The following is a 12,836-nucleotide window of genomic DNA, read 5'->3' as shown; positions in this document are numbered from 1 at the left end:
ACAGCACACTTAGGTTGTTTGAGAGTTGGCTGGATTGCTGAGCTTACAGGGCACTGATTGGTGGTTTGATATGCAGTTGGTAGCCAGCAAGCAGATTATCCCAGAGCCAATACCTTCCTCAGGGACACAGATGACAGAATTCATGATCAGCACATTTGAAAATGCTGCTGACTTGGAGGAGGTCGAGGTTGACATACTGTCTAGAGAGTTCTTGAAAAGCCTGATGACTGGGAGAATAGAAAGGTCATTAATTGGAGTGGAATGACTTCAAGAATCAGTACAGTTTGGGAGGAAGACGCCTGAGTGGCAATCTTGCTGGAAAACACAATATAAACGAACCGTATAATTTCATGGGAAATAAGGCAAACTGCCCACTGATCTGGATGCAGTGAGCACAGTGGCCAAAGCAGCTGCAAGGTAGGATGTCCCAAAGAGCATGGTGAGCAGGGGAAAGGCTTTAGCTACTCAGTGCTCTACTCTTACTGTAGCTGGTGCTGGTAAGACTGCACTTGGAAATGGCGTCCAGATTTAGAGCTTGATTTGAAAGTGTTGTTGAAAATTTGAAGAGGATCCAGAGAAGAGTCTCACAGCAGATGATCTGTGGGGATGTACTGAGAGAGCTGGACTCTCTCTTGGGCTGAAAAAAGAGGGTAACAAGAGAAAATGCAATTACAACCTATTAGCCACTTCAAAGAGTAGTTGATGGAATGAAGTCCTTTCTGATGATGACAGAAGATGTAACAAGGGACAACAGCTGCCAAAGTGAGACTGGGAATTTTGGGTTGGACATTAGAAAAAAAACAAATCAGTTATGCAGCAGTGGTACCCATTATCCAGAAACATGTGAAATGTCCATTCTAGGAGATTTTCAAGAACTGGCTAGAAAGAGGCATGGGTAATGTGACCTAGTATTGGTGATAGTTGTACTTCTAGGGAGAGGTTTTTAAAAGTGACCCCTAGAGATTCTTTCTGTGATTGAGATTCATTCTTCTTTAGGCCTGTATTGACACAAAGAGATAGTAATATGGTAGGATGAATTCAAATAATTGAATTGCCTAGTAATTATTTTCTTAAATGGGCAACAGTCACTTAATTCTGACTTTCAAGACACAGAACTGTAGAACAAATTAGGTTCGAAGTGACCTATGGAGGTCATCTAGTCCAGCACCTTGTCTGAGAGACACTGCTGAGGCAGTACTTCCAAGCATGGGGAGAGATTTCACAACCTCTTTGTGCAAACTGCTTGACCACCCTCCCTCCTTCTGGTATGTTTGAACAGGAAGCATTGTGTTCTATTTCACGAGTACTGATTAGTTTGATGATGACACCAAAGTGAGTTGACCACATGGACTGTCTGAATAAAACTCAGTGCTCTTTGCCCTGTGCCTGCCTCTGAAATGCAGAAATTGAAGTATCTGAGTTCTTTCAGCCTTTCTTGATCCATGATAAGCAGCAGCCCTATAAGCATCTCAGTGCCCCATTTCTGGATTAGGCTCAGCATGTCACAGAATCACAGAATTGGTCAGGTTGGAAGGGATCCCTGGAGGTCATCTAGTCCAACTCCCCTGCTCAAGCAGGAGCCCCTTCAGCATGTGACTCAGGGCCGTGTCCAGACTCCTGTCCCCAGAAAAGGAGACTCCACAACTTCTCTGCATCGTTGTTTTTCTTGTAGTTCTTGTAAGCACTAAGTAGAAAGAGTGAGGGTTCATGGCATTTTAAAATGGAAGTGTTTCTTTGTTGATTCTTTTAAGGCTAATAACATAGTTGCTTCTATGTTTCTCTGAGTGCAAATGAACAGTGTATATTTAGACGATGATTAATGATAAGGAACTGCAATTGACATGAAAAACAATTCAGAATAAGTAAAAATCGCCATTTATGAGAGAAAATGGACAAATAATACTGAATTAAGTAAGCATTTTTCCCCCTGGAATTTTAATCTAAGGTTAAATTTAAATCTAGGGTTGGTTAATCTTTTGTGTAACTTTTTTTTAAAGAGTTGTATATTGAAGAAGCTAGGTTCTTGTAAAATTATAATCGTTCCCATGTAAACCTGCTGTTACAGCTGCAGAAATGAGCTCTCAAAGGCTCAGGAGCCTCATTGTCAGCCCTGAGCCTCATTGTCAGCCCTGACAAAAAGGAGCAAAATCTAAGCTATATACAGTGTATGCACATTTGTTGATAGAACATGTGGAAATGAGGGTTAAAACTGTTAAATCCTGAGGGATAATGTTGGTTTCTTGTATAAGCCTTGGAAAGTTTATTTTTTTTTAAATTGGCTTTTTCACACTAGTCTCAAGAGAACAAAAAGGGTGCGTGGGGGGAAAAAGCCAACCGAGTGTTTTCATATTGGTGACTGTTTTTCTTTTTAATACTTTGGTCTCAGTATGAAAATGGTTTTAAAAGGCTCTGCATAAATTATTGTGTATCTGCCCTATCTGGAATAGCTTTTTATTTGGACTAATTGAAAAATGAAAATAAAAGCCTTGACATTACAACAGTGAAACGTTTCAGCCTTGTTAATACTGTTCAATGATGTGGAAAACAATCATGAAGAGGGGAAAGCTTTTCTCTTCAGAATTTCCATTAAAATATGTTTCTCAGCAAGAACATTTAGTGCTGTACCCTATATATCTGAACATGTCAATGCTAATTCCTATTAAGCAGAAACCTTGATTAACATAGACAATTTCAGAACAACTCATTTTTCTTATCTTATCAATCAGTTATTGAGCATGTCATGCCCAAAGTGCCATTTAATTTTCCTGTGCTTACAACTTTCAGTGTGAAGCCAGCATCTATTGCTCAGAGCTACTCAGTGGATACAAATGCAAATGCCTTAATTACATTAATTACATATGTTTGCATACACACGTGATAAGAACCTGGAGAGTTCCTTGAATATTTCCTAAAGCTTATTATTATTTCTTGCTGCACCCTGTTATTATCATTACAGCAGGATTTTCTGTTTCTGCCACTACCTTGAAATAAAACTTGATATTTTTTTTCCCGTTTAAAAATACTCTCTCTTCCAGGTTAATGTGGAAGGTGTCCACTGTGACAGGTGCAAGTCTGGTACGTTTGGTCTCTCTGCCAGAAACCCACTTGGCTGCAGCAGTTGCTATTGCTTTGGCCTGACGACGCAGTGCAGCGAGGCAAGGGGGCTGATCCGCGTGTGGGTGAGTAGGAAACTGCTGAGCCATGTAATGCGATAATGTTGTTTCCTGCTGGCATCTTTTAGTCAGGCACTGAGAGGTAGCTTGAAAATGGCCAAACATTTAAGCAGTCACTTTCCTCTTTATGCTTTGAGGAGTGGTGAGAGCGGTATGTTCCATAAGACGATCAGGGTCAAGGCATTAAAAGGAAATAAGTAGGTAAGAAAATGAGTGATAGCATAGCTGACATCCAGACAAAGTAAAGCTGTTAAACCCCAAGAAAGGGCAAGCTGATCATGTGGGGAAATTATGCAGTCTAATGCATTGCAACATAATCCCTGGTACGTGATACACAGTTTACCCAGGTGTATTCAAGGGTCACAGATGCTTCTTATCCAGCATAAATTTCCCATAGCTCAATTAATCTGTTTATTTTCCTTGTTGGTTTTGTTGTTTTGGTGGGGTTTTCTATCATTTTTAAAAAAGAGCTTGTTGAAGCTGTATTTAAATTCAAGCAGAGAAAGGTATAATCCATCAGAGCAAACAAAGAGTTTTACACCTGTTTGTGGAAGAGGGCCTTGAGACCTATGCTGGACTGATAAGGTAGACTGGATGTCTCCATTTATCTGTACAACAAGCACAAAATACACATTGAGACTACTGCCATGCTAGCTCCTCAGTTGCATTCTGGAGGAGAGATTTCTAATGGAAAAATATTCATTCTGTCCCCATCTATGGTCTGTCATATCCCTGCTTGAAAGAATGCCAGCCATAGAAGGAATGTCTGCCTAATGCAAATCAGCCAAAACCCCAGACTAGTCATGTACAAGCATCAGTTAGATAAGGATAGTTTAGGCTGAAATCAAGTTAATCTCTCTTGCTTAATATTATATGGATAGCACTTCTTCTCCCCTTCACTGTTCAATCCCGTAGCACCTCTTTCCCTTCCCAGTGGATGAAGTGATTTATTATGATCTGACCCAGTTTTTCTCATTATTTCAGTTTTGCCCGTCATATGCTGCTAGACTGGAGATGAAAGGCTGTAGAAGGCTGACAATTTATAAAATTTAATCAAGTTCCATAACAGCAACAGTTCTGGATAATTGTGCTTTGACCTTTGTGGCAGCACAAAGCAGAAAAAATTTAAACCTCCTGATTATTTTGTTTTTCTTGATTAATTTCCTTTTGTATTTATGCTCATATCTAAAGAAGTGTATGTCCATGTCACATCTAGTATTTGGTACTCTCATCCATTTCAGAATTGGTACAGAACTGAAAAATAGGTGAGACTGTGTTCTGCCAGCTGCTAGTGGCTATTTTGGGTATCTCAGGTGCTTCAAATAGCATTAGACTTGTTTGAACAAGCAAATCCTGGTTTATATGACAATAAGGCACGGCTGATGAATGACTTGAAATTCAAATGTGTTGACCCTTTTCTTGGTATCTAAAGTACTAAGCAGTAAAATACAGTTGTGATACAAAATCACTTATTCTGACTTAAGGCTGGCAATGTTAGGAATGCTTCTGTGTCTGATCAGTCCATAGATGCTGCTATAAATGGAAATACCAGGATACTGAAAGTACAGTCCAGGGTTTGGTTGATTCCTCATTTCCTGGCTGCTATCTCATGACCCGTTTGTTGATGGTAATGACTGTTACCTGTATTTGTTTTCTTTGTCTTCCTCACTCTTTGGGAGAAAGCAGTATTGCATCTGTTCACACATTCCCTGAGATACTTCCATTGACACAGAATTACTAAGACTCTTACTGCAGTTTCAGATTAAAACAGTGATTATAATGCTAATGAGACTTTGGCAACCAGTCTAAGAAAATTACAAGCACATAAGGGGCATTCTTGTATTTTTTTAATAAAGCTGAATTTAGAGTTACAGAAACCTTCACTGAAGCCTCACTCTCTGCAAATTGCCTGGAGAACATTTAGCTTGACTATTGTATAGAAGTATCAAGGCATTGGACACTGTGTTTTACAGCTCCAGAGATCTATAAGTGGTGAGAAAGTGCTTCTTTGTAAGGTAACATTTCTCACAATCTGAACAAAAGAGGCCTGAGACTAAAATAGCACTATGAAAATCACTTCAGTAAAATTCATGGAATCACTTGCTGATTAAAGTATTTTAACCAGTGCTGCTACATTCTTTGTTAACATGAGGACAAGGTGCAAAAGGCTCAAGGGGAAAGTCATTATTAGCACTGTTCATACCTGAAGGAGTAGCAAGACTGCTTTGTGACAAATTGCTCATGATGTGAAATGAAATTATCTAGAAGTAATTTTTTAAAGAGCTAGAATTTAAAGACTAGTACTTCATGGGGAAAAACAGAGTTAATTTTCTTCTCAATTTTTTTCAAATATGCATAGGTGACCTTGAAGCCGGAGCAAATGATTCTGCCACTGGTGGATGAAAAGCTTCAGCGTAGCACCCTTTCAGGGATTGCATTCCAGCCTCCTGAAATAGTAGCAAATATAGAACAGGTGTTGCAGGATCTTCGGTCAGAACCTGTTTACTGGAGACTTCCAGAGCAGTTTGAGGGACGAAAGGTAAACATAAAGCTCCACTGAATACTGATGTGGCTTTTTTTTTCCTTTTAGTCTTATTTTATTATTTTACAGTGCCTTTTTTCCTTCCCAATAAGCGTGTCTTCCCACAGTGGAAGGTACTTCTAAAGAAAGTAAATGCTATTCCATTATTAAAAATTATTTGCTCATAAAATAACACAAAAATATTTTACAAGTTAATATCTGTAAATATCTAGGTTCTATTTTTATGTAGGATAAATTTTATCATAAAAATGTTAATTGAAAAATTAAGCTACACAAATTTAACATAACAGTGTTGCAATTTTTTGTTTCTCTCATTTTTAAGCAAAAAATACGTGATATTTGTAGATTACGTGGGAGAAAATGATTGAAAGAAGTGTCCTTTTGGATGTTGTTAAGCATCTCTGTCACAATTTATTTTGCACTTTTAATATTTCTTGGTTTGGAGGAGCACCAAGTCACATATGAGGAAATAGATAGCATACTGGTTTTGGTGTAATATAATAACAAATTGTGGATAAGTGTTTTTGAACACAGCCCTTGTCCCCTGATAGTTCCACAAGTACATATTGCTATTTTCTACCACGCATACATTCATCAGGCTGCACATAGGTGCAGAGCCCATCTAGCTCCTTCCCAGGAATTTATTTTTAGCTAACTGAAAATGAGATTTCTTCTTGTGCTTTGCTAGCTGACCGCTTATGGAGGGAAACTGAAATATGCCATCTACTTTGAAGCAAGAGAAGAAACAGGTTTTGCTACTTACTCCCCACAAGTCATCATAAGAGGTGGGCCTCCCACAAACACAAGAATTATTGTCCGGCATATGGCTGCCCCTCTGATTGGCCAGCTGACAAGGCATGAGATAGAGATGACAGAGGTAACGTTTCCCTCTCCTTTTTTAGCCCAAAACCTAAGCACATGGGTCTTTTGAATATTGTTAATAATCTGTCTTTTGTGTTTCTGTCTTTCAGCATGAATGGGAATATTATGGTGATGACCAAAGAGGCAGAAACCCTGGACCCTGGGAATATTATCATGGTAACCCAGGTCTCAACAGGACAATGTCTCAGGCAGATTTCACCTGGAAACATTATGGAGATGACTCAAGACCAAGCAGAACTGTATCCCGGGAAGACTTCATGAATGTGTTGTATGATGTTCATTACATTCTCATCAAGGCCACTCATGGCAATATCATGAGGCAGAGCAGGTAACTCTTTCATGCAGTGATCTGAAATGGTGCACTAGTCAGATAATTTCATAGACCTCCCAGCTACTCCCAACAGAATTTGTATTTGTGACACCAGCTATGCACCATTGCTGAGAATAAAGAGCAGACGGAATTTGTGTTTGGCAGAGTGGAAGACACAGAAGAGGGAAGTTTTATGCTCTGGAAGAAACTCTATATTCAGGATCCTAGAACAGAAAATAAATGTAGGCACACACATTCTTAAACAAAGCTAATGTATTTTTTGAATAAAGGTTCACTTTATGAAAGCATGATGCTGTAATTAAATATAGGTGTTAGCACATGAGGGAATTTACTCCTGAAAGAGGGAAATTAAATATATTAGGGTCAGATTCCACATCTTCTGTTCAATCTATTAATAAATCAGTTATGCAAGGAAATTAAGATAACACTAAATTTTAAGTGGACATCAGGCAGCAACATGATAGAAACAGTACAAAAATCTCAACAATCAAAGGTCAGCTGTAAGATTTACACTGAAAGTAGCAGTCAGTTTAACAAACAAGGACCAACTTAGTTTGTTAGTTATCTGCTCTTCAAGGAGGAGTCTGTTGTTTACAGCATATCACCAGGCAAACATGATTCAGTAACAATATTCTTGTTGAGAAGTGCTAATTCTCTATCTAGATATATGAGCAGATATGGCCTGCAAAGTGAAAGAAACAACCTGTTTCATTTCCATGCAACACTAGTAAAGCCTAAGTGTGAAGTTCTGGTTAATGGAATTCAAGAAAATAAAATTAAAGTGCTCGGAGGGTATCGGTGACCATCACTGCAGGCTAGAAAATATGACACATGAAAGAAGATATAAAGAACTAGATATGTTTAGAAACTAGAAATTGCTTTAAGATGCTAAAAATGTTCTCAGAGAGAAAAAGGAAAGAATGAGTTCTCTGTTGCTATGGTGGGTAAATCAAAAACAAACATGAATTTAAACAACAGCAGGAAAGATCCACATTAGACATGAAAGATAAACTGCTGGAGGTAGAGATGTTCTAGAATAGCTTACACAGACTATTGCACTAAGTTTTTAATAATTAATACACAATATCCTTTGCAACCAAAATTTATTGGCAAGGGGAGGGGAATAATCAGAGAGAACTCCAAAGGTCTCCAGAAGTCCCTCTTATATTCTGTCATAGAAATGATAAGCTAAAATAATTTCTAGGTTTCTAAGGTAAAAATAGGTTTTTAAGAGTTTTAAGGCCTTTGGAGTTTGAAGGGGAATAGTAGGGGCAGATACTATGGGACTTCACAGCACTGTGTGACAGAAAACATTGTCATTGTTGCTGCTATTGTTTCTCTTTAAAGTATATAATTTACAGAAAAGTATTCATGTAGCTTGCCCTGGGTAGATGCTAAATATTAGTAACAGATGCCATAAGTGTTTAACATTGGTCTAATTTATTTTTGGCATAGTCCATTTAGGATATTGTATTACAAGCAAGGGGATTCCCAGGAAAAGAGTTATGAAGGTAACCCCAATGCAATGTGGAAAATTTGAGAAGCATATTCATGTTTCATGTATGCTTCTCCCTTCCCCCTAAGCAGTACAGGTCTTAGTTCAGCTGTGGAAGCAACAACTGAGTACTATCTCAGCTGGAGCATCAAAAGGAAAGTTACTTTGAGAAATCAGCAAAGCTGATTTTGTTCTGAGGTGTGTGTGACTCCTGTGACTGCACTAGGCCTGCACTGCACCAGAATTTTATCAAGGCTGCCCAGTCATGAGGCAGTCAGAGCAGGGGAGGACTTTTCAGTTCCAAGGCAGGTTTGCAAGGTGTCCCTTAAAGAACCAGAATATATTTCTACATGGCATTTCAGAATGTGACATTTTATGACAGCAGAGCTTAGCAAACTGTTCATCTGATCTTTCTGGTAACTCTCCATCTGAAGTCATAACCTTGCATATAATTCTGTATTTGATTTTGGAGGAGGTTATGTTACAATGGATTTTTATGATCTGTCTAGTTACAAAGTAAACATTTATCACATGGCATCTGAGACTTTAGGTAGAATATAGCAGGAATACATTATTATTTTTTTCAAGTTAGCACCTTGAATGATTTCAGTGGAAATTTTGCATAAGAGTAAAATATAAATCCCCAAAAATGTTTTTAAAGGTTAGTGGGATATTACCTTGCACAAGACTTGAAAGCTTTTATTAAAAATAAGCTGATACCCTCTAAAGAGCAATATTTCTACTCAAATTTAAACATATGTTTGAAATAAGTGACAATAAAACATTTGTTTAAATGAAGTGTGTTGTGCTTTCCAAATAGGGGCCCTTTTCTAAACTAGTAAAGCTTCTCTTTCCACTTGACTGAGCCTAGTAGAAAAAGATATATAAAGCTAAAGAACCTGTGGATGGGAGGAGGAAAAGATATATATGAAGTATTTTTACATTTTTTTTAGGTTTTAATAGTGCTTTAATTTCAATTGCAAAGTTTAAAAGCTGCAGGTAAGTGATAAACTACAGGAAAAACACTTTAAAATGAAGTCAAAGTAGCAGCAGCAATTGAGAACATAAAAATAGCTTCATTCTAGTGTTAGCACTCTATTAGCTAAACAGTTTAGTAGCAATGCTAATGTTGTTTCTGCTTCCAAGCTGTAGCATTATTAGTGATTTAGAGGTTTCTGCTCAGAATCCCTACCCAAACATTTTTCTCCTGTATTGTTCATTTTGTTACCCTCATTTTCACATTCAACACTCTAAATGGAAACATTGCTTTTATTAGATTTTGTTTTGCAACACGGCTGTGGTAATAAATTTCTTGAATTGAAGTATGCTTTCAATTTCACTGCAAATTATTGCAATATTCCCACCAGTGATCAGGTAGCGGTTGTTTGGCTGCTGCCTAATAGACAGTTTCCAAAAGTCAGCCAAGCCTGACCTTCCTTAAGTAACATTTTCACACAAACAATAGGTAGCTTTGTGGCCCTAGAGTGCATCGTTATCTAAATACAGCTTTATGACAGTAAACAGTTTTTCAACTGTGCCCTCACTTTTGAGGATGATGGAGAGGCAGATTGCATTTTCTTTTCCCATTAAATGTGCAGAGATTTTAATGTAACTTTTCATTGACATGTCAGATCCAAATAGTTTTGCCCTCTTTATTTTCAGTCTTCTGTTTTGACCTGTCTTAGTTTGCTTGGTTTGGTTTGTTTGTTTGTTTGTTATTTTGTTCAGTTTTCCTGTTGGACTGAACCCCTTTCTTCAGGTAGTAAGAAGAGAGCCTAGCATTTAAGTCCTAGATTGCTTTGGGGGTTTTTGTGTTGACACAAGGTTATCGAGACATGTGGCTCTGGTCATGTAAGCTCAGTCATGAAACTCTCATCTCGTTCAGTGCTGGGCAGTTGCTTTTCCTCCATTCATGCTGACTTTGGTACCTCTGCCAATGAGCAGAACAGCACCACTCAGTCCCTCAGGAGTCAAGGAAAAGTTGAACAGGCTGTGAGCATGAGCAGAGGTGAGCAATTCTGTGAGCTCCTCTCCATTAGCACTGTGCTCAGACAATTACTGAATAGACTCTACCCATATTATTGACATTTATTTGGCCAGTCAATCTTTGACATTTTAGCTTAGGTTAGCATTATTTTTGAAGCTTTAAAATTCACACTGTTCTGCACATTTAGTTTCTCTGAGGCAATAGGTGTTCCAGATCATAGCATTCATTTAAGCAAACTAACAAATCCCCAAAATAAAGAAGTAAGCTTCAAGTACAGCATTCTGATACATTGGGATTAAGTGTATTTCATTAGATTTTATATTTGTTGTCTTTGTCCATGATGTACTCAACCCTATTTAGCAGGTCAGCATTCATGCTAGAAAGACTTGGAGTGGTTGGGAGGCAAAGATATTATTAGGATAGATTTTATTCTATTTTTTAAATACTTGCCTCATTAAAAGCTCATTAAGAGGACAATTTTACTGCCATACCCCTGAGAGTCATCAATTTCTTAATGAGTTCCTGCAAATGAAGAACCAGATATGAATTTTTGTATGTTAACTTTTAGTACTTTGGCTGAAAAGAGATTAAAGAGACAGAATCAAGCTGGAGATTTAGTTAGTTATACTGTTGCCTACAACTAGAAAATAAGACCAGAGGTGGTGTTAACCTTGTAGTTTCTTGGGAGATGCAAAAAACCAGTGTTATTTGTCTGCTGTAGATCAAGAATCCTACAAACAGCCAAATGAGACTGTTTCCTCCTGTGCCAGCTGACTGTGGACTAACTGGGTTTGAGTGAGTGCTTGACTTATCTCATGGGAGGTGTTTGCTCTTTTTTCCAGGATTTCTGAGATCTCCTTGGAAGTTGCTGAAGGTGGCCCTGTGTCTGGGATGGCTCCTCAGGCTCACTTGATAGAGAAATGTGACTGCCCATTGGGTTATTCTGGTCTGTCCTGTGAGGTACAGTACTAACCTAAATCCAAGGAAAAGCCTTTGTGCTTTCGCTGGTCCATTCATTGGCAAGGTGTGAATAGCAGTTGGGTGTGAATTCATTTAACTGGCAGCAACTCTCCCTTAATTTAATTACTTATTTCCTCTCACAGGTATTTCACACGGAATTTCAGCCCTTTATTTTTTTATTGCTGCAGCAAATATGCCACTGAAACCATGGCAATGACTCAAATACTTAAAATACATGAAAGTGAGCTTTACTGGGACAGCATCACTGATACTGAATTGTGTGACTGATGCTAACAGATTCAGCCTTTTTGAACAGATAAGGGTATAATACTCTTGTAATAGTAAAATACTCACCAGGAGAAAAGTGTTGGTCAACTGAGTGACCTGGGTGCTCCTTATACATGCACTTTATTTATTTTTTACTTGCAATTTCATGCTGAAGATTGCATATTTCAAAAGTACCCAAGTGTTCTAGCGAATCAGCTGACTTGTATATGCTTTTGTAAAATGGATTTCTTTATAGGTACCAGAGAAATTGTTTGAGCTATAATACATTGGCTGCAGAATGTAAGTTAATATTTCTGACTGTCTGTGCTCTTGATGATGAGACTGCCAATCTTTCTGTGTGCAGAATACCATATTTTCATTTTTATTCAGCACAAGCAATTCTAAATTCACTGCTTGCAGTTGTCAGGTGGAGGTAGCAGCAAACAACACCTTGAGTATTTTGCAAATTTCTCAAACATCCTAAGTGGAATCCTGTAAGGGTTTGTCCCAAACTAGCAATGGGAGGAAAACTGAAGTAAAGGAAGAGAGGATTCCTTGTTATCTGTGACAACTCTAATCCCTTTGGATGTTATACATGATTGTGTTATGCAGCAAATACGTCAGCAGAAACAGTAAGTTCATAGGAAAAGTGTGCAAGAAAGTGAATTAAATAGTTTTCTTTGCACACTATTTCAATAAGGGAATACACCTGAACTCGTGTAAATACGTGAGAAATTAATGGATTCCAACATTTGCTTAGACGTACAGATTTTTTTAATTACTGTAGCAAACTGGATTTTTGAAGACAAATATATGATAATGTAATTAGAACTTTTTTTTAATTCACACCCACCAGGGGCTCAATAAATGTCTCAATTGCAACCTTCATACTTCATTCTTAATTGTGTGATCTTCACATACTCATAGCTTAGTTTATTTTTAGTGTGCTCAGTGAAGGTTATGGTGTATTCTGTGAAGGTTTATTTAATTTTAGCAGGAAAAAAATATCTGACACCCTAGCATTTTTTAAACAGGTGTTAATAGGGTGTTTGTGTCTGTGCCATGCTCTATCCACATAATAACATTGTGAAGACTATATGCACAGCAGTTTTTACGAGAAGTGACATTTATATCCCCCCCCATTTTTTTTTTCTTTTTTATTCCACATCTACTTGTAGGCTGCAGAAGCAGTGGTAAGA

General features: G+C 37.9%; 1 protein-coding gene across 1 annotated transcript in view; it reads left to right on the top strand.

Annotated features, from left to right (window-relative positions):
- The window catches only part of LAMA2 (laminin subunit alpha 2), a 332,662-nt gene that overhangs the window by 223,585 nt on the left and 96,241 nt on the right, over positions 1-12,836 (top strand). Inside the window, exons 24-28 of the mRNA XM_018916714.3 lie at positions 3,036-3,179; positions 5,533-5,712; positions 6,404-6,592; positions 6,687-6,925; positions 11,253-11,370. Of these exons, the coding sequence (XP_018772259.3) occupies positions 3,036-3,179; positions 5,533-5,712; positions 6,404-6,592; positions 6,687-6,925; positions 11,253-11,370 (870 nt within the window). The remainder of the gene's footprint in view (positions 1-3,035; positions 3,180-5,532; positions 5,713-6,403; positions 6,593-6,686; positions 6,926-11,252; positions 11,371-12,836) is intronic.

This window comes from Serinus canaria, chromosome 3 (genome assembly GCF_022539315.1).
Source record: "Serinus canaria isolate serCan28SL12 chromosome 3, serCan2020, whole genome shotgun sequence".
Classification (NCBI taxonomy): Eukaryota; Metazoa; Chordata; class Aves; order Passeriformes; family Fringillidae; genus Serinus; species Serinus canaria.
Note: the sequence above shows the minus strand (reverse complement) of the source record. Positions and strands in the feature narration are given on the sequence as shown.